The following is a 20,653-nucleotide window of genomic DNA, read 5'->3' on the forward strand; positions in this document are numbered from 1 at the left end:
ACTTTAGTTGCTTGCCACACTTTGAATGAAATGACACTTGTGATTAAACTGTGTTAGTTACTACCACACGGCTGTGGAGCTGAGAGGGAAGGCTACTTTAGAAGTAAATCTTGAGAACAACAGATAACTTAAGACTGATAAGTCTCTTTTTTGCTCTTTCAACTGTTTTAGGTTATATCCATGTTTAGAGATATTTTTGGCCAGGAGGCTGATGTGTATACAGGAACCAGAGAGTTTCACATCACTCCATATAGCGTTCAGGTAAGCTGTTGACAAGAGGTTTTGTGAGTGGAGAGAAAAGGAAGCAACTTGCACAGCTGAGTTCCCACTTGCCTCTTTGAGTACTCACCCATGTGTCTCTCTCTCCTTCCAGATCGGTTATTCAGTTCTTTCTCGTGGCAACTATATTTCTCGTCCTGGCAGAAGTCTCTCACTTCTGCATCATTCACTGCAGTCCCTCGAGTCTATAATGAAATGTGTGCACATGAGCTGGATGGTAATCCTGGTGGGCCCGGCAGCTGTCGGCAAAACCAGTCTTGTTGAGCTGCTGGCCCATCTGACTGGCCATCGACTAAAAATCATGGCAATGAACAGTGCGATGGATACAACTGAACTCCTGGGTGGATTTGAACAGGTAAATAACTGTTTTAGTAATACGGCAATATTTCTCCTTCCTACCTAACAGTGGCCAGTCTACTGTGATCTTAATGTTTAAGCACCAAACGAAGCCTTAGGCACCACAGTCTTCTGGATGAACTAACTCCATAATGGCATGTTTGCAGGTTGATATCAATAGGCCATGGCAGCGCCTGCTGGAAAAAGTGGAGAATGCTGTGAGCACACTAGTAAGGGACAGTCTTCTCCTGACAGAAATTTGTGCAGATGATGCTGAACTTGTGCTGCGTGCTTGGAGCAATTTCATCCTGAATTACAAACCCAAATCTCTGGGTGAAGGAGGTAGAAGTGTTACAGCTGAATTAGTGAGCAAACTGGAGGGAATACTTGTACTTATCCAGCGACTAAACAACAAAATAAATTCTTACTCAAAGGCAGGTAAGTATGGTGGGTGATTTGAAGTAAGACTATATGTTCCTCTGAAGAAGATAAGAGAAATACATAAATCTGCAGTGAAAGCTTGAGAAAACTTGGGCATGTTTTGTAGTTTGTTTGTTTGTTTGTTTTTTTTTTGTAGTCAATACTGTTGCTTCATACTACTTATGTAACAGCCTGGCTTCTGAAATAGTTACATTGGTGATGGTTCTTCAGGTTTATTTTTTGTGTAGTTACACCTGGTAGCGATCAGTAGCCCACACTCAAATTCTACTGTACTGAGCTACTCAACATATAATGTAATACAGCTCTTATCTTGTATTCCTAAGAAGGGAAATTTAGATGTTCTATTCTTGTATTTGTTCTCTGAAGTATTAATTAGCTGAGCTTTACAAATGTCAGCAGAATTATGTATGGGTTGTTTTTTCTTCTTTTTTTTTTTTTTTTTTTTTTAAAAAAATCATTGTCTAAAATATGGCATTAACATCCATCAAACTTCATCTAGTGGGGGAGAAGGGATGGAGAAAAGTTTCAGTCTAGTTTATATTTCTCTGTGCTTGCAAACCCCCTGTGTCCTCATGGATTTTGCCCATGGGAGGCTACTTGAAGAGTTGGAGCCTCTGCTATTATGTTCCCCTAAAAAGTAGGAAGCATATATGTTTATTAACAAAATAACTACTATTTTTCTTGAATGGAACAGGAAGCTACCTCCTAAGTACTACCTTACCGTAATGTAAGTCTTGATGTAAGACATACTTCCTTTCAGAGTTTGCTCACCTGGTAGAAGAGTTCCGGCGTTTCAAGCTGCAGCAGGCCCAGGCTGCTGACCGTAACAGCCATGGCACTTTCGAGTGGGTGGATGGGATGTTGGTTCAGGCCCTGCAGTCTGGAGACTGGCTGTTGATGGACAATGTTAACTTCTGCAAGTAAGAGATTTTAGTGGCTTTGTTTCACTGAGTAAATCTCTTGACCTCCCTAATTGACTTTGCCTCTTACTGTATGGTTCACAACTGAACATTTTGCATTTGATAACAATACATAGGAGCAGTAACTTACATTTTCTGAAGAGTATCTTCCTTAAACAGCTTAGCAGTTGATAGTTTTCCTGTTACCTTATAACGTAATTAGCTGTTTGGCTTTTTGCTTGGTATTGTTTTGATTTCATGTCAGAAAGGGATCAAGTTGCTACCTTTTTATAACCATATAAATTTCTTTTGAATAGCCCGTCTGTGCTGGACCGCTTGAACGCTTTACTTGAACCAGGAGGCGTTCTTACCATGAGTGAGAGAGGTGTGATAGATGGCACAATTCCTACAATAGCTCCTCATCCAAACTTCAGGTGCTTTGCTTTTCTGCTTTTTTTGTCGCCTTTTTTTTTCCCCCAGATCAAATAGGAGGTTTAGGGAAAAAAATGTCAGCAGTGAGCTAGTCTTGGTATTTTGAATGCTGTTCAGTTTGACATGCACTGTAGTGACACTGTCTGTCTGGCAAGGAAGAAAACTGCACTGTGATGAGCATATGATAGAGAGCTTAAGAAGCTTGGCTTTATATCCCTGTTGCAGCACAGACTATTACACTGGAAAATTCATAGCAGTATACCTCTGCCTTGATTCTCCATTTCTAGTTTAGGATTTCAGCGCTTCCCTGTCTGACTGTAATGGAGTTGAGGATACATGTATTGAAGATGGTGAAGTATTCAGATATGTTGGTAATGAAAGGTGGTATATGGACATCATTTTCTTCCCAGCTTTTTCCATTCCATCCATAAATTTGAGTTTCCTGCAGTGACAGAACTTTAAAAAACAAAAAACAACAACAAAAAAAAAAACCCAAACAAAAACCCCAACAACAACAAAATCAAAACCAAAAACCCAGGAAACCCCAAAACCCCCCAAAACCCCAAACAAACAAAAAAAAACCCCACCAAAAAAACCCCAAACCAGAAAAAAACCCTACCAAACAGTCTGTATTCTCTCAGACCTGAAGTAGTCTCTGGGGGAGATGGGAGGAGAACATACAGAGTATTCTGTATAATTCCTACCTTTTATAAATTCATGAAAAGAATATTGGGACTGATATGCTCTGGTTCCTCTGAATTGTGAACAAGGTCTTTGACTTTTGAGAAATCTGTTTTTGCTAAACTGTATCTCAGAAGCTTTTTTTCCTCCTTGCTTTTAAGAGATGTCTACTGATAGTATTAACTACTTGGGTGTTGGATACTTCGGTTTTTAAATAGCACAAATTTATCTGAAGCCATTGCTAAGACTTTTAAAAGTGTTCTTTATAGCTCAGAGGCATAGTTTAACTTTTTTTTGTAAGTAAGCAAATGATAAAATAGACATAGCTCAGGTATAACTGAGTTAAAGATCATGCAATATATCTGTGGCTAATTTCAAACTATAATTATTCATACGAGTCTCTCAAATAAATTCAGTAGATGTCTCTAGCTTTCTAGATATCAGTGTCCCCATTTTTATGAAGATGAATTTACTTTATGGAAGAGCAGATTTGGTGGTTCCAGAGTGCTAGTTGAAAGCCCTAAGTTACATCTTAAGAATGTAAGGCAGTTGGACTAGATGATCATTGTAGGTGCCTTCCAACTGAACTATTCTATTCTAATATCCAACAGGCTTTTCCTTTCCATGGATCCTGTTCATGGGGAAATATCCAGAGCCATGCGGAATCGTGGGATTGAAATTTACATTCCTGGGGAGAATGATGGAAATGTATTGGACAATCTGGATTTGAAGTTACTCCTGCATGGTTTGGGTTTAGTGGGAGATAGCGTCTGTGATGCACTTGTGGCTGTGCATTCAGAAACCAAGGCGGGAATAGCAGGTAAGAAAAGTCTGTTCGGTATTTGTTAACAACTTGGGCTTACTACATATATTTGGATTAACTCTTTAATAGTAAAGCTTGGTTATTTTATTGTGTTATGTCCTGATACAAGTAAAAGCATAATGCTGTGTATCTTTCAGGTTCTGTGCCATCTTTGTCACCTTTGCTTCAGGCTGCTGCTTTAATTGTGCAGCAGATACAGAGAGGCCTTGGATTAGCAAAGTCTTTTTACAGAGCCTGTTGGGAAGTTTATGGCTGCTCACAACAACTGCAGATTAATCAAAAGGTAAAAGTCCTGTGTTTGAAAGCTTTTCTTACATCATCTAAATATGTGAAAAATACCATTTCATGAGGCTAGTGTTTGAGATCCTGTTTCCTAAGTGCCTGAGCAAGGGGTTGATGAAGATGATGCTCTTGGAGAGATGAACCAAACCATTTTGAATACCCTTTCAGGCATCTATCAGGTGGTGAAGAGGAGGGATTAATTGGCAGTGGGACATTTTCTGTATCTTTTCGATTCTGAGCCTTTTTTGGCTCCAGTGTAAGCAATACAGTTCTGCATGTAGCTTAATCTAACAGATCAGTTGAAGCTCCAGAAGTTGGTTTTTTGGTATTGAATGGTGAAGTACAGTGAATTTCAGCTGTCACCTGTCCTTTCATGACATATTTTCTCAGCCTGGTGGCATGCTACTGGAGACAGAGGTGAGATGAGTGAGAGTTGCATAAAGACTGTCAATCTGGGATATGCTTATTGAGATATTCCCGGGGGGATAAATATGGTTTGTTGGACATTTTGTAGATAGTGCCTCACCCTTTTGCAGCATAAGGGAGCCAGAGAATATCCCAGTTGGACTCTGAGGCTCACTTGTTTTTTTTAACAGCTTCAGCTGAGACTTTGGGGTATTAATACTGATTAATTTATAGCCTGAAACACTCTGCACACTGTCATCTGGAGATAGCAATATTGACTTCCTATTTTAAGCTGTACAGTATGTTATTTCACTTATGGTTGGAATGTTTTGGTACTTTTAACATGTAGGTTATATAGTGTTTATAGAACATTTGGTTTATAATGATTTCATAATAAATACATGTAATTAAAGAGTTCCCTGAGCTATTGTATTTGAATACATGGTTGAATATGATTCTAAGCTACTTCTTGGTTGTTTGTTGTAGCTTGTGTTAGAACTGGTTACGAAGCATGCTTCATCTCTGTCTTCCCATGAAATTTGGGGTGACTCCCTGCTAGCAATGGGATTGTGGCCAGACTCACTACCTACAGGTCTGTTTGCAGCTGAAGACTCGCTTCTTTCGACAGTCCGGAGTGATGCACAGGTCCTAATGTATTGTCTGAATAGACTAAACCTTAAAAACTGCAGGTAGGCAAGAAACACTTTTTGTGTAATAAATGAGTAAGAAGCATGGTATGTGAAATACTGGTGGCATGTCCTTGTTCCCTGCAAAACTTTGTCTTAAGCAAATTGTTTGGGTAGAGACTGGTAGTCACACTCTGTAACTGAGGCTCCTGTTACCTCTCCATGCCACCACTACAAATACAAGTTTAATTATTTACTGTTTTATTCTTCAGTCCAAAATACTTGACCCTATTCAGTCTTCAATAAGTACATTTGACACATTTTGAGATAAGTTAGGAGTAGGCATTTAGCAGAAAATGGGAATGCAAACACTGGGTTTACAAGGTAATAAGAGCCCCAAAAATCTTTTCCTTCTGAGCTTTAAAAAACATGAGTAATTGATTTTAAATATACTAATGATCCTGTGTACTTCCTGCTTTCATGTAAACAATTACTCATCAGTTATTTTAGGTCCAGTAGCTTCAGGTGAAAAAACAAATTTCCTCCTTCAAAGAGAGCTGTCTGAAAGAAATCTCATGTGCAGGGGCCCTATGCAAGAACTCTTTTTAATGATTTCTTGTGCAATGTAACTGTTATTTTCACAACACTGGTGCAAAATCTTCCTTCCTGCCTGGTTTACTTAGTGACCTACTGTGGACAGGTACTGTGGTTTGCTTCCAGTGAAAGAACAAGCCGTAGAAGTTAGTACTAAAATACAATATTGAAACTGTAAAGTCTTAGCAGCTGCTGGGTTTTTTTACCAATGACACTTCTATCTTTGTCTTTTTTTATCATTCTGGTGCACAAATCGATTATAATTTCTCAATGAAATGCTATGCCTATTCACTTCCGGCACTGCATGAATTTTTGGTAATAGTGAGTTCCTAATAGTAGACACCCCCAACTGATTTGAAGTTGGAAACTGGCTTTAAAGCTAAATAAAGGAAAGAGGAGAGATTATTGTATTGCTACCTTCTTGCCTGAAAATGGTTGCATGCTGAGTAGCTTGACTTGCAAAATATATTCTTTCCTGGAACTGGCAGTTCAAGCCATTGATTGCTGGACTTCACTTTGTGTTTCAGGACACTACCGCTGACTCTCCAAGATCTTCAGAAAATTATGCAGTCCACTAATCCCGAGAGTCTCAAATTCAGTGCTGTTGAGATAGACGCAAACTGGATGGATAAAATGGAAGTTCTCCAGGCTTCAGTGAAATTGTTCATAGAAAAGGCAACCAATCAAGATTGGACACTGAGAGTTAAGTGGCTTAACGCCTTAGCCAAAAATCTGCCACAGGTGCTTGGTATGTAATTATTTAACTTTCTCTTTTGCCTAAGGGTTGATTTATTATATTTTCACAAATTGTAAGTCTTCCAAGAAAACATTCAGACTATTCAAATGATCTGATATGAAAGTTCTCAACTATTCACATGTATTGGGTTTGTGTGGCCAGGTTTTGGTAGTGGGGTGGCTACAGGGGTGGCTTCTGTGAGAAGCTGCTAGAAGCTTCCCCCATGTCTGATAGAGCCAATGCCAGCCGGCTCCAAGATTGACCCGCTGCTGACCAAGGCCGAGCCCATCAGCGGTGGTGGTAGCACCTCTGGGATAACATATTTACAAAGGGGAAAAAGTTGCTGTGCAACAGCAACTGCAGCTGGAGAGAGGAGTGAGAATATGTGAGAGGAACATCTCTGCAGACACCAAGGTCAGTGAAGAAGGAGGGGGAGGAGGTGCTCCAGGCACCGGAGCAGAGATTCCCCTGCAGCCCCTGGTGAAGACAGGTGAGGCAGGCTGTCCCCCTGCAGCCCATGGAAGTTAGCGGTAGAGTAGATATCCACCTGCAGCCCACAGAGGACCCCATGCCGGAGCAGGTGGATGCCTGAAGAAGGCATCCCGTGGGAAGCCTGCACTGGAGCAGGCTCCTGGCAGGACTTAAGACCCCGTGGGGGACCCACGCTGGAGCAGTCTGTTCCTGAAGGACTGCACCCTGTGGAAGGGACCCAAGCTGGAGCAGTTAGTGCAGAACGGCAGCCTGTGGGAAGGACTCACGTTGGAGAAGTTTGGAATACCGTCTCCCATGGGGGGGACCTGGAGGAAGGGAAGAGTGTGAGGAGTCCTCCCCCTGAGGAGGAAGGAGTGGCAGAGACAACATGTGATGAACTGACTGCAACCCCCATTCCCCGTCCCCCTGCGCCACTGGGGGAGGAGGTAGAGAAAATCGGGAGTGAAGTTAAGCCCAGGAAGAAGGGAGGGGTGGGGGAAGGTGTTTTAACATTTAGTTTTTATTTTCTCATTGTCCTACTCTGATGTGATTGGTAATAAATTAATTTTTTTTCCCCAAGTTGAGTCTGTTTTGCCCGTGATGGTAATTGCTGAATGATCTCTCCCTGTCCTTATTGTGACCCATGAGCCTTTCGTTATATTTTCTCTCCCCTGTCCAGCTGAGGAGAGGGAGTGATAGAGCGGCTTTGGTGGGCACCTGGTGTCCAGCCAAGGTCAACCCACCACACCACACTAAATCAAGGGCATTGAGGCTCCAGGGAGAGACAGAAACAGGTTGTGCAGGGACAAGAGGAGACTTTGGGCTAAGCAGTCCCTATCATTATTCAAGTATGCATGTAACTTGTACTGCTTCTGAATTAGTTATTTTTGGATACCTCTTGGTCTATGTAAGCAAATATGCCTTTCTCTTCACTTTTTTTTTTAATAGTGATAGTAAATACAGTAAAATGTCTTCTATTTATTTGGTGTTAAAAAGCAAATAGTTAGAAAGCCAGGAAACTGCAGAACTGAGATTTCCTGAAGCTGTGTTGCCTGAATATTCAGGATAGCAGCTGAGATGAGGTATTCATTGCTTAATTACATTAATCACATTAAACTTTTGGAAAATTTAGACAGGCATTAATCCAAGTAATTGACACACTTAGCTTCCTTGTATGGTGTGAAATCTCAGACTGTATTGTCCCTACGTGACTAGGATTGCTCCCCCTTGATCTTACTGTCGTTCCAGGCAGGTGTGTCTATAAACTAGAAAATATCTAGAAAGTTACTTTAATGACAGGTATGCTTTTATGTGAATTTTTTTTCTAATTGGGGGAAAAAAATCAAAACCAGATGTACTGAGAGGAAGATTTGAAGGTATAAACTCATGGATTTTCACAAACCATATTTTTGACAGCATACATGAAGTATCACCAGTTTAACTAGAAGTCTTTACTGGATTTATGTCTTTGGCCATGGTATTCTGACTGTTTTTAAGACCTCTTGGAGCTAATACAAAATAAGAGCAGCTAGCATGTCCAGAGCGCATCACAGATGAGATTCAGGCTGTTGTGCTGGCTCAATTGAAGTTAGTTTTATTTATTTGTACTAAATGCTCTTTTATGCCTATGTTCTCCCCTCTTCACGTACAGATCCAGTGCGGATTCAGCTGGAAGCAGGTGCTGTAGCCCTTGGTAGTTTCTATGCCAGTCCCCTCTCATCTGGAGTCAATAACATGATCAAGTTGCTACAGCCAACTATGACAGGTACTTCTGAAAAAAATTGATGTAAGACATTGGTGCTTCCTTTATTTGTTCTCTGAACACACTGCAACCCTTCTTAAGAAATGTGTGTGACAAAACAAAGGCTAAATTCTAACTGTACGTTGCATTTGTTGCAAAAGAAATAACAACAAAGCCATTCTTGCTGTCTAGAACTCTACATATGGCAATTAAATCCATTTATCCTATGCAAATTTTTTGAGTGCTATGACTATGAATCCTGACTTTATCTGTGACCCAGGTGTATTCCTACAGTTCAGAGTTAAGCGATATTCTTAAGAGTGATGCATATATCTAATGCCTTTCTGACTGGATAGTTTAGGCATCCTGTTTTTTCTCAGCATTTATTGTGTTGGCCTATCTGAAACCTATATTGAGGCCTATAATTTTCCGTCAGTGTTTTGCAGGGAGCTCAGGCCTGTGGTTTCCTTTCCAGGCTTTTTAAGTGCATGAAAGCTACATACAGTGATACTGGACTCTTTATGGATGGTCCTAGGTATCTTGCCTGGGCTGTGAAGGAAAAGGGAGTTGGACTTGAGTTTCCAGACTGTCTTTTTGGGTAGTCTGACCACTGGTTAATCTACTTTCACGGTTCTGTTTTACAGAACATGCGGTCAGCTTAATGCTTTTCTGTTTGGATATCTGCAGTGAGGGAGCTTAAGACTCTGCCTTCCTCTTAGGCTTCCTTCTTTCTTTCTCTAATGTTCTTGCATAGGCAGGGGGATTGAGGAAAGTCTTTCACTGAGTGATGTTTCCACTGCTGTCATGTCTGATCTTGTCTACCTTCCCAGATGAACATGTGATGCCTCTGGACCCAAGATGGAATATGCAGTTTTTGGATATCATTAGAAATTCGATGAACTTTGATACAGAAATGGAACACACAGATCAGCTTCTAATCCTTTTGAAGTCTGTAGCAAATCGGTAGGTTACAAAAAAAGCTTGTGAATACTGCCCAATGACTGTAATCAGTGCTGTATAGATACTTGCTGTATCTGCCAAGTATATTTTTAGGTTTTGATAGATGTGATCTAAAATACCTGTAGGAAACCTCTGTCTGGTATTTAAATTCTTTGTTTCTGTTTTCTGAAGATGCAGACTAAACCAAATCGTTAATATAGGGAGCAGGGCTCCCAGCATTCCCTATAGGCTGGAGTAATTCAAGGACAAACCAGAACTGTGGGATAAAGCATAGAAGGGGCAGAAGCAACAGTGTGAAATCTCTGACATAAAACTTAAATAGTTGCCCTGCTTTTGGATTTGGACTGCTTTTCCTAATAAGAGCAAAAAGTACACAGGTTTTGCGGTTACAGTGTAAGGAAGCAGCTGCTCACATATCCTATAAGTGATGGTGTCGCATCTGCTTAGTATTCGCTACTTTTTCCTTCCTGGTGATTGCTGAAGTCGGCAATCTGCTTTTTGTGAAGCTTGCTTCTGCAGAAACCATATTCAAGCAATTAGTTATGCTGGACTTGATTCTTGTTTCATAATACTGTGAAATATCAAGTGTCACTTTTTGTAGTTCACTATTCTCATAAGGCAGAGGCTTTAAAATGATACTGAATTTCTAACAACTTTACTTTTAATTCAGGGCAGTATTATTTCTTGAACGAGAAAAAAGAAGCTACACTGAGAAGAATTTGATTACCAGCAAGAAGCCAAGAAATAGTGTCTTAAGAATGTCTCTAGATTTCCGCAAAGGTGGGTTGATTTTCACTGTTCCTTTCGGCTCTATGGTCAATTTGAAATATGGTGAATTTGCACTGTTATGAAATGTGTACTTTAAACATGGTGTGAAGGAAGATTGTGTGAATGTGAAGCAGTCAGATGAGGACTAATATGATATGTAACACATTATTCTTAAATTAGCTTATGCTACAGCATTTATGTCCAGCCTCTACTAGGTAATGAGTGCATGTCATTTCTCTCTTAATTATCTAAACTTTAGGAAGATGGTGGAGAGAAATGGGGATTGCGTTTTGTCTTTGGCTAGTAAGAATAGCCAAGTTCTTCAGATGTGCTTTTGTTCTAATCTTCTTTCTATTGTTTTATGTAATTAGGATGTTTACTGCTAAAAAAAAAAAAAGGCAAAAAATTTAGTAATGAAGTTAGTATGTTGCATAGAAGCAATTGACCAATGTTTCCTTCATTCTGTTTTGTTTTGTTGGTTTTTTTTAATTAATATTAAATGTGTAGAGGTAATAGAGAATTGGGCAAATAGTGAAGGAATACTTTTTGTTACTTTGATTCTTAGATCTTTTCAGGTTTTTTTTCCCCCAACCATAGAGAGGATCTAGTGATCAGAAATCGACCCTTACTTGTCATGTGATGTAGCTGGAATATTCAGTCTCCCCCTTTCTTTCCCTCTTCCCCAAACCTCAGACCCAGGAAGTTACAACTGCCTTCCTCATGCAATTGTGGTCAACCTTGCTGCTTTCTTTGAACTTTGGGATGCATTTGCATTTCACTGGGTGAAGTCTACTCAGGTGGCCTTAAGTGATGATGACATGCATGATGTGAGTAGACTTTTCATAGTACATTTATGGGAGTTATGTGAAATTAGACAGTGTGCAGAACATTATTTTTAGTTTCAGGGACTATGAAATAAACTGCAGTGTTTCTATTGGTATTCAGAATATGCCTGACACCAGGGAAATGATGATGTTTGTTTCGGTGGCTGTATTTGTGCTCTGTCTTCTCATTTCTTCTGTGTGGAATGTAGATTTTCAGCCTGCGGATAGTCAGGGTGGGAATTATCTTACCTAAATGTTCACACCTGGGACCTAGATATTAATTGTGCCGTAGAAGTGCCTGTTTCTCTCCACTAATGATAAAGAGAGTATCCACATTGTCGTGGTTTAACCTGGCAGGCAGCCAAACCCCACGCAGCCACTCACTCACTCCCCCTCCCCGGTGGGATGGGGAGAGAATCAGAAGGGTGAGAGTGAGAAAAACTCATGGGTTGAGATAAAGATAGTTTAATAGAACAGAAAAGAGAAAATAATAATAATAATGATAGAATATACAAAGTGAGTGATGCACAATGCAATTGCTCACCACCCGTGCTGACCAATAACCAAGTAGCGATCGGTACTTCCTGGATCATGCCTACCATTCATACACTGAGCATGACGTCACATGGTATGGAATACCCTGTTGGCCAGCTGGGCTGGCTGTCCTGATTATGTTCGTTCCCATCTTGTGTACCTAGCTCAGTCAGTAGGCATGGGAGCTGTCCTTGGACTAGGAGGGTACTTAGCAACAACTGAAAACATCAGCGTGTTATCAACATTCTTCTCATACTAAATCCAAAACACAGCCGAAACCGGGACACACATCCATCTCAGATAAAGATACCTGAATCTGGACAGCTGACATGCAGGTCACAAGGGTGGTTCCCTTCTCCCTCTCCCTTTTCAGACCATGAAGATAATTTTGCTGAAATCTGACAATGACTTTGTAGACTTGGTGCAGGGATTGCTTGGTTTTGACTTGTGTAGTACCACCTGCCAGCAGACCCCTGCGGTATTTTTAGAGAACATACAGTTGAGTGCTAGTTGTGTGCCACTAAGTATTAAAGCATTGCTTGATTCTGAAATTAATGGAGGTGACAATGGTTTTGCATTTTCTCTTGCTTGAAGTAAAAAGTATTCTGTAATATGCAGGGCTCAGCAATGGGAAAACTGTAACCTTTTTGGCTTGTTGTTAGATTTTATACTGCTTGCTGTGGCGTGACCGGTTCTGGGCAGTCTCTGACACTCTGACAGTGGATTCACCAGGGTTGTCACTTCTGTCTCTGCACTGGCACTGGGTTATGAAGCATCTAATTGACAGGATTCCTCAGATGCTTATCGGATCAGATCAGCACAAGTGAGTGGCTTTGATTTGTGTTTCTGTTAAATAGTTGTATAAATTACCCTTTTGTTAATCTTATAGCTATTTAACATTGTTTGCTGTTAGCATCCAAGTTGTGTTCCATTAGTGATGCAAGTGCAACGTATTAAATAACTGTTCATTTTTAAAATTCAGGTTTCTTAGCATTGGGCTGCTTCTTGCCCAAATGATCATCTAGAATTTTTACCCGTTTTCTGTACTTTAAAGTTAGGTTGCCCCTTTAGTGGAAGGTTAAGAGAAGGGACTTTCCTTTTTCATGTGTACTTTTGCCTTTTTTCTCAAATTCTGAGTTAACTGTGTGGGTGTTTGTGTTTTTTGATTGTTTTGTTGTTTTTTGTTTTTTTTTTTTTTAAATCTCCAAGGGTTTCCAAGGAAATTCAATCTGTTTCACAGCACATTCAGAGCTGCTTGGCCAATCCTGCTGGTATTTCTGCCAGTATGAAGATATTACAGAAGTCTCTAGGAAGACCTCTTCCTTTTAAGGTATTGGTACTCTGCTTGCAAAAGATTTGTATTTCCAGCAATGTCCAAATATGCTTTAAAATAATGATAAAGATTTGCAGCACTTGCTTTCCAGGCCAGCAAATATACATTCCTTTTGGACTTGTTAGATTGATTAAAAAGACAATTTCAGCGTATGTTAATGTACATCTTTTTTGTGAAGTATATCAGTTATCCAGATAGGATTTCTACTATTAATTATACTTTGTATAGATAGCAGTTATTTAATATAGAGTGGTGCACAAACATAAAAATATTACTACTTGCTCTGTTCTGGGGACCTGTGAATATCAGTGTGCCGCTTATTTAGTGAACATACGTGTATATGGAATAGACCGTGTACTTCCTTTTATACAGCATAGGATGGGGCTGCCTTATGACTTACCAAGACAAGGCCTCGTAACTCTGACAGTTTGTTTGGTTTTTTTTTTTAAGTTATTTCACCAATTGGTGTAATTCAATAAAAAAGTCCTACAGTAAAATTTTCTAAAGAATGTAAGTCCATTTTTAACAGCAGGGCACAAGTAGACATGTAGGTTGCTCATGTTGGTGATTAGTAATTAGACCTAGGTTTTTATGGCCTTATGTCTCACATATACTCAGCTGCTCAAAAATGCGCGTCGTTACTTTGTGGGACTTTAAAGAACATTCAGTGGTTACTGAGAATTTTGGGAGATTTTTCCAGGCAAATGTGTTTAAATTGCAGGTGTAAAATCTCAGTTTCTTTTAAGTGACAGTAGCTTCTGGCATTTTTTATTAATTTGTGTATTTATTGCCCTTAGTTTAGGTAAGTTGCCATGTTGAGATATTGTTTGTCTGCATAATCTATGTAGTTTCTTCATGAAGTAGAAAAAAATCTTGACAAGGAGAAATTGTGGCCAACTACTTAGATGTCTGTCTTCCTGCTGTATTGAGTACAAAAGAATTGTTGTTAAGTTGTTGCAGGTTGATTTATTTATACTTGTACTTCAGTCATGTGCATGTGAATTTGAAATCTTAGTTCTTACTGCAGACTTTGTTTGTTGTTTTGTTAGCACTGCTGGAACAAATTGCCACTTGTTCAAATGTCCTTTTTGTGTTTCCAGGATAAACTGGGCATGGAATGTTTTTCTCAGTTAAAAATTCTCAGCAAACCACTTAACATCTTGGAGCTAAGATTCGCCTTTGGAGAAAGTAGATGGCAGGAAAAAATGTGCTGTCTGAAAATTGCTGCCACTGGATGGAAGATGAAGAAAGCATTGCTGCAAGCTGATGGCCTGATAATTAGAGCCAATCATTTAGAAGATGTTAGTCTGGGTAGGTAACACTTTTGAAGAGCCTAACAGGATGATTTCTGATATCTCCATTCTTTTTGTATACAAATGGAAAGGATGTGAAATGTTCACTGGAAAGAAATATAGTACCTGCATTTATGTGCCTCTTACACTCTGTCAAACAGGTCAACTAAAGATTTTTTTGAAAGCTCTACATTCACAACTGAGAGCAGAAGGAGTTACATACAATCATTCAGAAGAAAGGTTTACAGAAGATGCCATCTCCAACCAGTTAGACCCTGCCTTGTTAAATCAGCTCTGCAGTCGGGTTCAGCTGTGGCCTGCAATGGAATACATAGGCATGCTCTGGCAGTACAAACTGACAGCGGATTGTGTGGCCAAGGCTTGTGCAAGAAGGTAAGAAGAAGGTTGGAGAAAGAAATCTTACATTCCTTTCATGAGATTCAGAATCCCTAGTTAAAAGCTGTACCTTTGGTACTTTACATTTGTGTGTATATATATGTGTGTATATATATGTGTGTATATATATGTGTGTATATATATGTGTGTATATATATGGCTGTGTGTATATGCATATATATGTATCTGCATACATAAGCTTATATATATTTATGTATATGCAGTCCTTTTCTGCATGCAGAATTGCACTTGGGCAGCTATAAAAAAAGTATCAGCAAAGGGAGTAGTTTAGTGTTATATTGAGGAAGTAGTTTTCTTCTTTTCTAACGTACTTAATTGATGCAGATATAAGAATGCTGATGTCCAATCCCCTTGGAATAAACACATTAGACTCCAAAAATTGCTTTATTAGTGTTAGAATGGATTATAGGTGGAGGAAAACTATTTATGTAGTAAATGGTACATAGGATTTTCCTTTTGGAAATACATAGTATTTGCCTTTTAATGAAATAGAAGAGTCCTTCATGTTAGGAATTAACATGAAGATGTTTATTGCCATGTTACTGGGGGCTACTGCAGAAAGACTGAGTTAGACCTGGTGATGGAGAAAGTACACTAGCATGCTTGCTTCCTTTTGTGTAAACTACACACATATACTTGTAGTTTAAATTAACATTATTAATTTAAGAAGTGTTAGTGGTGTTTTAAGGGGCCAACTGCATTTATTTTTTGATTGTTTTACCATTCCTTAAAAGAGCTCTTCATTTATGGATTTCGGTGAAACTAATTTTATGTGCAGTGAGACTCCTAGAATCACTGATTCACTCCTGAATTCAGTAAAGTTCTGATTTTCACAAGAACTATAAAGCTGGAAGACAGTTTGTCTCCAGCCGTTTTGTATGTTTTGGTGAACATGTAGCTTATAGCTGCAGAAGATTCTACTTCTCTCCACTTTTGTTGTATTTAGATTTTGCCAGCTTTGAAGGATGCAAGTGTTTTGAGTATTATTTGAGTGCTTGTTTTTCTCCAATGTTTAAAATGCTGTCATTTTAACCTTTCAGGGAGTCTCATTATTGTGACTTCGCCTGCCATTCTCAATTTGTTTTACTATCCAAATGATTTATTTCATGTACCCCGCTTAAGCATTTCTTAGGTTGTGTTTCTTTTACCTGCTACAGGGAGAACTGCAGTCAAGAATTAAGAATATGTTCAGATCTAGTTCAGCTTATAGCTTTTTCCCTGAAGTTGACACCAGCTGCTTCTCACCAGCTATCTGGACTGTGGCACTTGTTACACCTTAATGAAGTAAGAACAAGTTTTATTTTAATTAGTCTTGCAGAAGTTTTCAACAGACTCTTCAAAATAGGTATAGCTCTATAAGACTCTTGATATGCAGTTTTTCTACCTGTGCCTGACAATTGTTCCTTCTTTTAATAAGAAAGGTTATTAACTGTGAGCCTGCAAAAAGTGTGATTAAAATACAACATTAAACCATAAATAAAACACAACGAAGTCTTAAATAACATAGTTCTATATGATCTAGTTTGGTACTATTGTTCCATTCATCCATCTGTGACTAATGGAAAACAGGAAATTGATTGAATGGCAGGTGCCAGCCTGGTTGTATCTATGTATTCAAAGTAATTTTATGCTGAAAAATACTTGCCTCCGTTCTTGTGCCTCTAATTTTTTTTTTTTTAGGTCTGTGTTGCAAATCAAATAGACTGAGACAGTTATTTGATACATTTTCTGTAGAGCATTTAATATGTCAAAGAAATTCTGCTTGGTTAATATTTAGCTATGATACAGTGGTGGTTGCATTCCCACAAAGCTCAGTAAACCAGCAAGTTCACTTTAAATGCTTCAGAGCAGAATATTGGATAGCTTTATCTGTTTCATGCTTATGCAGCCTCATGTATCGTAACAAAAGGTTGCATAGTTGTAGACTAGAGGCTGTATTCTGACAGCTTGCTCTGTAGACACACTGCGTAGTCCACAGACAGAAGGAGGCAGTGCAGACCTCAGAAAGTGTACTCTTTTTGTTGAGAAGAGATGCAAGCAAATGCTGTGTGAATTTGAAAAGGATCTTGAGGAATATCTTGTACCATCCCTACTGAAAAACAGTGTTATACTTTTTTTTTTTTTTCTTCCTTCGGTCTGTGTGTGCTTGATTCTCTTGCTCCCTATAAATTATTCTCAGCTCTAGGTTTTTCTCTCTCCTTAGATATCCCCTGAAGAAACATCTATTCTGTCGTCTCAACTAGTTAATGCTGCATTAGCATCCTTTTGGAGCAGTACTTTCACCACGGACCCAGACTACTGGTTGACTTGGAGGCCACTACCTGCAACAGAGGAAAAGAACTTTCCGAAATCCCACATGAACTGTTCTATGAAGGTTTGTCTCTTCTGACCTAATCAAACAACTAGGCTGAATACTCTTTTATTAAATAATTCAATAGCTTTCTAAAGCAATACTGTAAGTTCTAGCATAGTTAGTGCAAGTTGCGTCTGAACAATCTAACTCTTAATCTCTTAATTTAGGGCCCAGGTATTTTGACCCGAGCCGTTTTCTCAAAGTGCTTCTTTGAAATTCTAACTAGCAGCAGCAAGACAAGCCAGTGGAATGTGAGTGGACTTCCTGTTCTGTCATCATCCCATGTGACACTGGGAGAATGGATGGAGAGAGCACAGCAGCTTCATGAAGTCAACACAGTACTGTGGACCAACCTGGCTGTCTCTTCAATAGCAGATTTTAGGTATTAAGACCTCTCTTCCTCATAATATGTTATTTAAATCAGGCATGTTACAGCAGTTTGCTCACCATGTGTAAACTTTTTTCATTCCTTTGCCTGCAGATACACAGATGCTAGACTACAAGGAATAATGCTAGGCAGACAACTCTCTGCCCTGGTAGATCTGGTTCCAATGGATCTTCAAGAAGAATTTTTGGAGTGCTGTGAGAAGCTCTACCTCAAGGATCCGGTTGCATATGAGTACCTTCTCAAGGTACTTAGAAGCATCACTGATCAGGAGTTACTTCCTAAAGAATTCCTGTTTCTCCTGCTCACTTGCTTGCAGCAGTTCTTTGGGGAAGGACTTAAGGAATTACCAGAGACAGCTTGGCGAGGAAGCCTCTGGGTGAATATTGGTCTGGTGCAGATCCAGGTGTGGCTTCCGCAGACCAGGTTTGATCCAGCTGTTAAAAGAGAATACAAGCTCAAGTACGCAAAAGAAGAGGTGAGTGTGGAGCTGAGTTGGCTTTTACCTCTGTAATGTATAAAATCAATGCAAAGCAGTTTGGCTTGGGTGTTCTTGGACAAATCTTTGGTCATGATTTTCAAACTATACTGTTAGAATTTCTTTTAGTATCCAAGAAGATGACGTACCTACTTGGTTACCCAAGAACCCAGAACCTCAGAGAATGGTTTATTCTTTCCTTTTTAGTTATACCAGCTGGAGTGTGAATGGAAAACAAATGATTTCTCATCCCAACTGCATACAGGAAAAAGTATTGAAGATGAAGCAGTCATCAACTATATTCATCCCCATCTCAGGTAACATCTCAGTCACTTAACTCTTCTCTTTTAGATACTTAACTCTTCTCTTTAAGATTGGAAATTTCATCTCTGGATGCTCGGGCTCCAAAGCTTTCTCCAGAGCTTTACAATTTTTGTGTTCTTCGGTAGAAATAAGGGTTGTTGATTTGAAAGTATCAATTTGCATGTTGAGGTGGTAAAGAAAAAATCAGAAGCTGTTCTGTTTACTTGCAGTGACTAAGGAATTGTCTGTACACACTTTGTACTGCTGTAAATACAACAATTAGAGCAGTGCCCTTCATATCTTGATAAAATTGAAGTTATGCCCAGAAGTGAAAATAAAGCCATGCATCTAAATTATGGTAGTTTCATTAAAATGTGACTGTTGTCAACAAATTGAAACAAGATAAAATGTATATCTAGCACTGTAACTCTTCAAGGCCTCGATAGATGCCAGTACTATTTTGCAGAGTTCTTGGACTGATTTATACTGGGTAGAAATCTCCAGATACATATTTTTGCAACAGCCTTTGCCTAGGGTGCTGTGGATGAATTAAATATCTTACCACATAGAGTACACTGTTGACATTCAGAATTTGTAGCCATTGTTTTGTTGTTGGGATGTTTGGGGTTTTTTATCTGAGGAACTTGAGGAGGAAATTTTACGTGAACAGAGATTTCTCCTTTGTGCAGGATTCCAGGTGTTCCTTGTACGTGGAGATAAAAACTGGGTATTATTCATGATTTTCCACTATTAATGGAAGTTTTCGATTTCATTATTATACATGTAGAGGATCTGATAGTGCTATGCTATTGCTTAAAGAGAATGATAGTCAATGAAAGCAAGACTGAATGGCTTGAGTTTTACAAATTGCTTCCAGTAATACTACTTTTTCCTTAATGCTCACAGAGCTGTCAGGTAGCAAGCAAAAAAGTAGTTGAATTTTGTTGAAGTGGGGGCGGGGGGGAAGAGAGGTACATACGCATGCTATACAGGTGTCGCTTCGTGTTTTTTCCTTACTTGCTGTTTCACACAAACTAGCAGAATATTTCTGATGAATGTTTTTATATATCTAACTGTTATGTTACATATATATAAAAACATGTTTATATGAAATATGCTTATATGTCTAAACTGGTCAATGTTATTTCTTAACAGATTGTTGCATGAAAGAATGCAAAGGTTGAAGGAGCAAATCAGCAGTCTTTCCAGAAAAAAAGCCTTCAGGCCTTCAGCTCCACCCTATGATTGTTTATACCAGGAGGCTCACCAGTACATCAACAGCATAGCATGTGTTTCTTCAGTCCAAGATCTTTTAGCCCGCCTTTTGCAGTTCCTTCGTGGGGAAAGACCTAAATCACTCCAGGCAATACAAAACCTGTTAAATGAAGAAGCATCTTGGCAACAATCACACCATCAGTTTAGGAAACACCTGGCAGAGGATTATGCTGTATTCCCTGATGCCGTCATTCCACTGCAAGCTGCCATCTTACAGTTGCAACATGGCATGCGATTAGTGGCTTCTGAAGTTTATACAGTGCTCAAAAGTTTTGTGCGTCCAGCTGATCTGACTAACCTCCTTACTTCTTTGTTGACATTTCCTTCTGTTGGCCATGCCTTTCCCACTTACTTCACTCGTGCAGAAATTTTATGCTCGGTGAATTCGGTTGAGGTCCTTCGTGGACTTAAAAAGTTTTCTCTGAAGCACTCTGAAGGAGAATCTGAGGGAGTAGAGCAGCCTTGCCCAACTCTGGAACAGCTCCTAGTGAATGCTTTGTTGCATCTTCGATGCCATGTACTATCCAGAGGAGAGATGGACCAGAAATCTTTGCAGCTTTTTAGACATCTGTGTCAGGTAACATCTGAATGCCAGTGGCCAGGTTTCTTGCACTGAACTACCCTGTCCCCAGTACAAGACAGACATGGATCTGTTAAAGCGGGTCGAGAGAAGAGCCACAAAAATTACCAGCGGGCTGGAACACCCCTCTTGTGAAGAAAGGCTGACAGAATTGGGGTTGTTCAGCCTGGAGAAGAGAAGGCTCCGTGGAGACCTTATTGTGGCTTTTCAGTATATAAAGGCAGCTTATAAGGACGGAAAGAGACTTTTTACCAAGGCTTGTAGTGGGTTTGTAGTAGGCACACGGTTTTAAACTGAAAGAGGGTAGATTTAGATTGGATTTTTTTACAGTGATGGTGGTGAGACACTGGAACAGGTTGCCCAGAGAAGTTGTGGATGGTTCAACCCTGGGAATGTTGAAGGGCA

At 39.5% G+C, this 20,653-nt stretch overlaps 1 protein-coding gene across 1 annotated transcript in view; it reads left to right on the top strand.

The window, feature by feature from the left end:
* The window catches only part of MDN1 (MDN1, midasin homolog (yeast)), a 103,542-nt gene that overhangs the window by 48,596 nt on the left and 34,293 nt on the right, over positions 1-20,653 (top strand). The window contains exons 42-64 of the mRNA XM_009583221.1: positions 172-261; positions 374-634; positions 783-1,053; positions 1,817-1,976; positions 2,273-2,389; positions 3,680-3,888; positions 4,029-4,174; positions 5,065-5,267; positions 6,326-6,546; positions 8,657-8,770; positions 9,577-9,709; positions 10,377-10,486; positions 11,168-11,301; positions 12,495-12,655; positions 13,042-13,162; positions 14,266-14,476; positions 14,619-14,850; positions 16,032-16,158; positions 17,078-17,248; positions 17,395-17,609; positions 17,709-18,090; positions 18,298-18,407; positions 19,549-20,245. Of these exons, the coding sequence (XP_009581516.1) occupies positions 172-261; positions 374-634; positions 783-1,053; positions 1,817-1,976; positions 2,273-2,389; positions 3,680-3,888; positions 4,029-4,174; positions 5,065-5,267; positions 6,326-6,546; positions 8,657-8,770; positions 9,577-9,709; positions 10,377-10,486; positions 11,168-11,301; positions 12,495-12,655; positions 13,042-13,162; positions 14,266-14,476; positions 14,619-14,850; positions 16,032-16,158; positions 17,078-17,248; positions 17,395-17,609; positions 17,709-18,090; positions 18,298-18,407; positions 19,549-20,245 (4,596 nt within the window). The remainder of the gene's footprint in view (positions 1-171; positions 262-373; positions 635-782; positions 1,054-1,816; positions 1,977-2,272; positions 2,390-3,679; positions 3,889-4,028; positions 4,175-5,064; positions 5,268-6,325; positions 6,547-8,656; positions 8,771-9,576; positions 9,710-10,376; positions 10,487-11,167; positions 11,302-12,494; positions 12,656-13,041; positions 13,163-14,265; positions 14,477-14,618; positions 14,851-16,031; positions 16,159-17,077; positions 17,249-17,394; positions 17,610-17,708; positions 18,091-18,297; positions 18,408-19,548; positions 20,246-20,653) is intronic.

The sequence above is a fragment of the Fulmarus glacialis genome, unplaced genomic scaffold (genome assembly GCF_000690835.1).
Source record: "Fulmarus glacialis isolate BGI_N327 unplaced genomic scaffold, ASM69083v1 scaffold7818, whole genome shotgun sequence".
NCBI lineage: Eukaryota > Metazoa > Chordata > Aves > Procellariiformes > Procellariidae > Fulmarus > Fulmarus glacialis.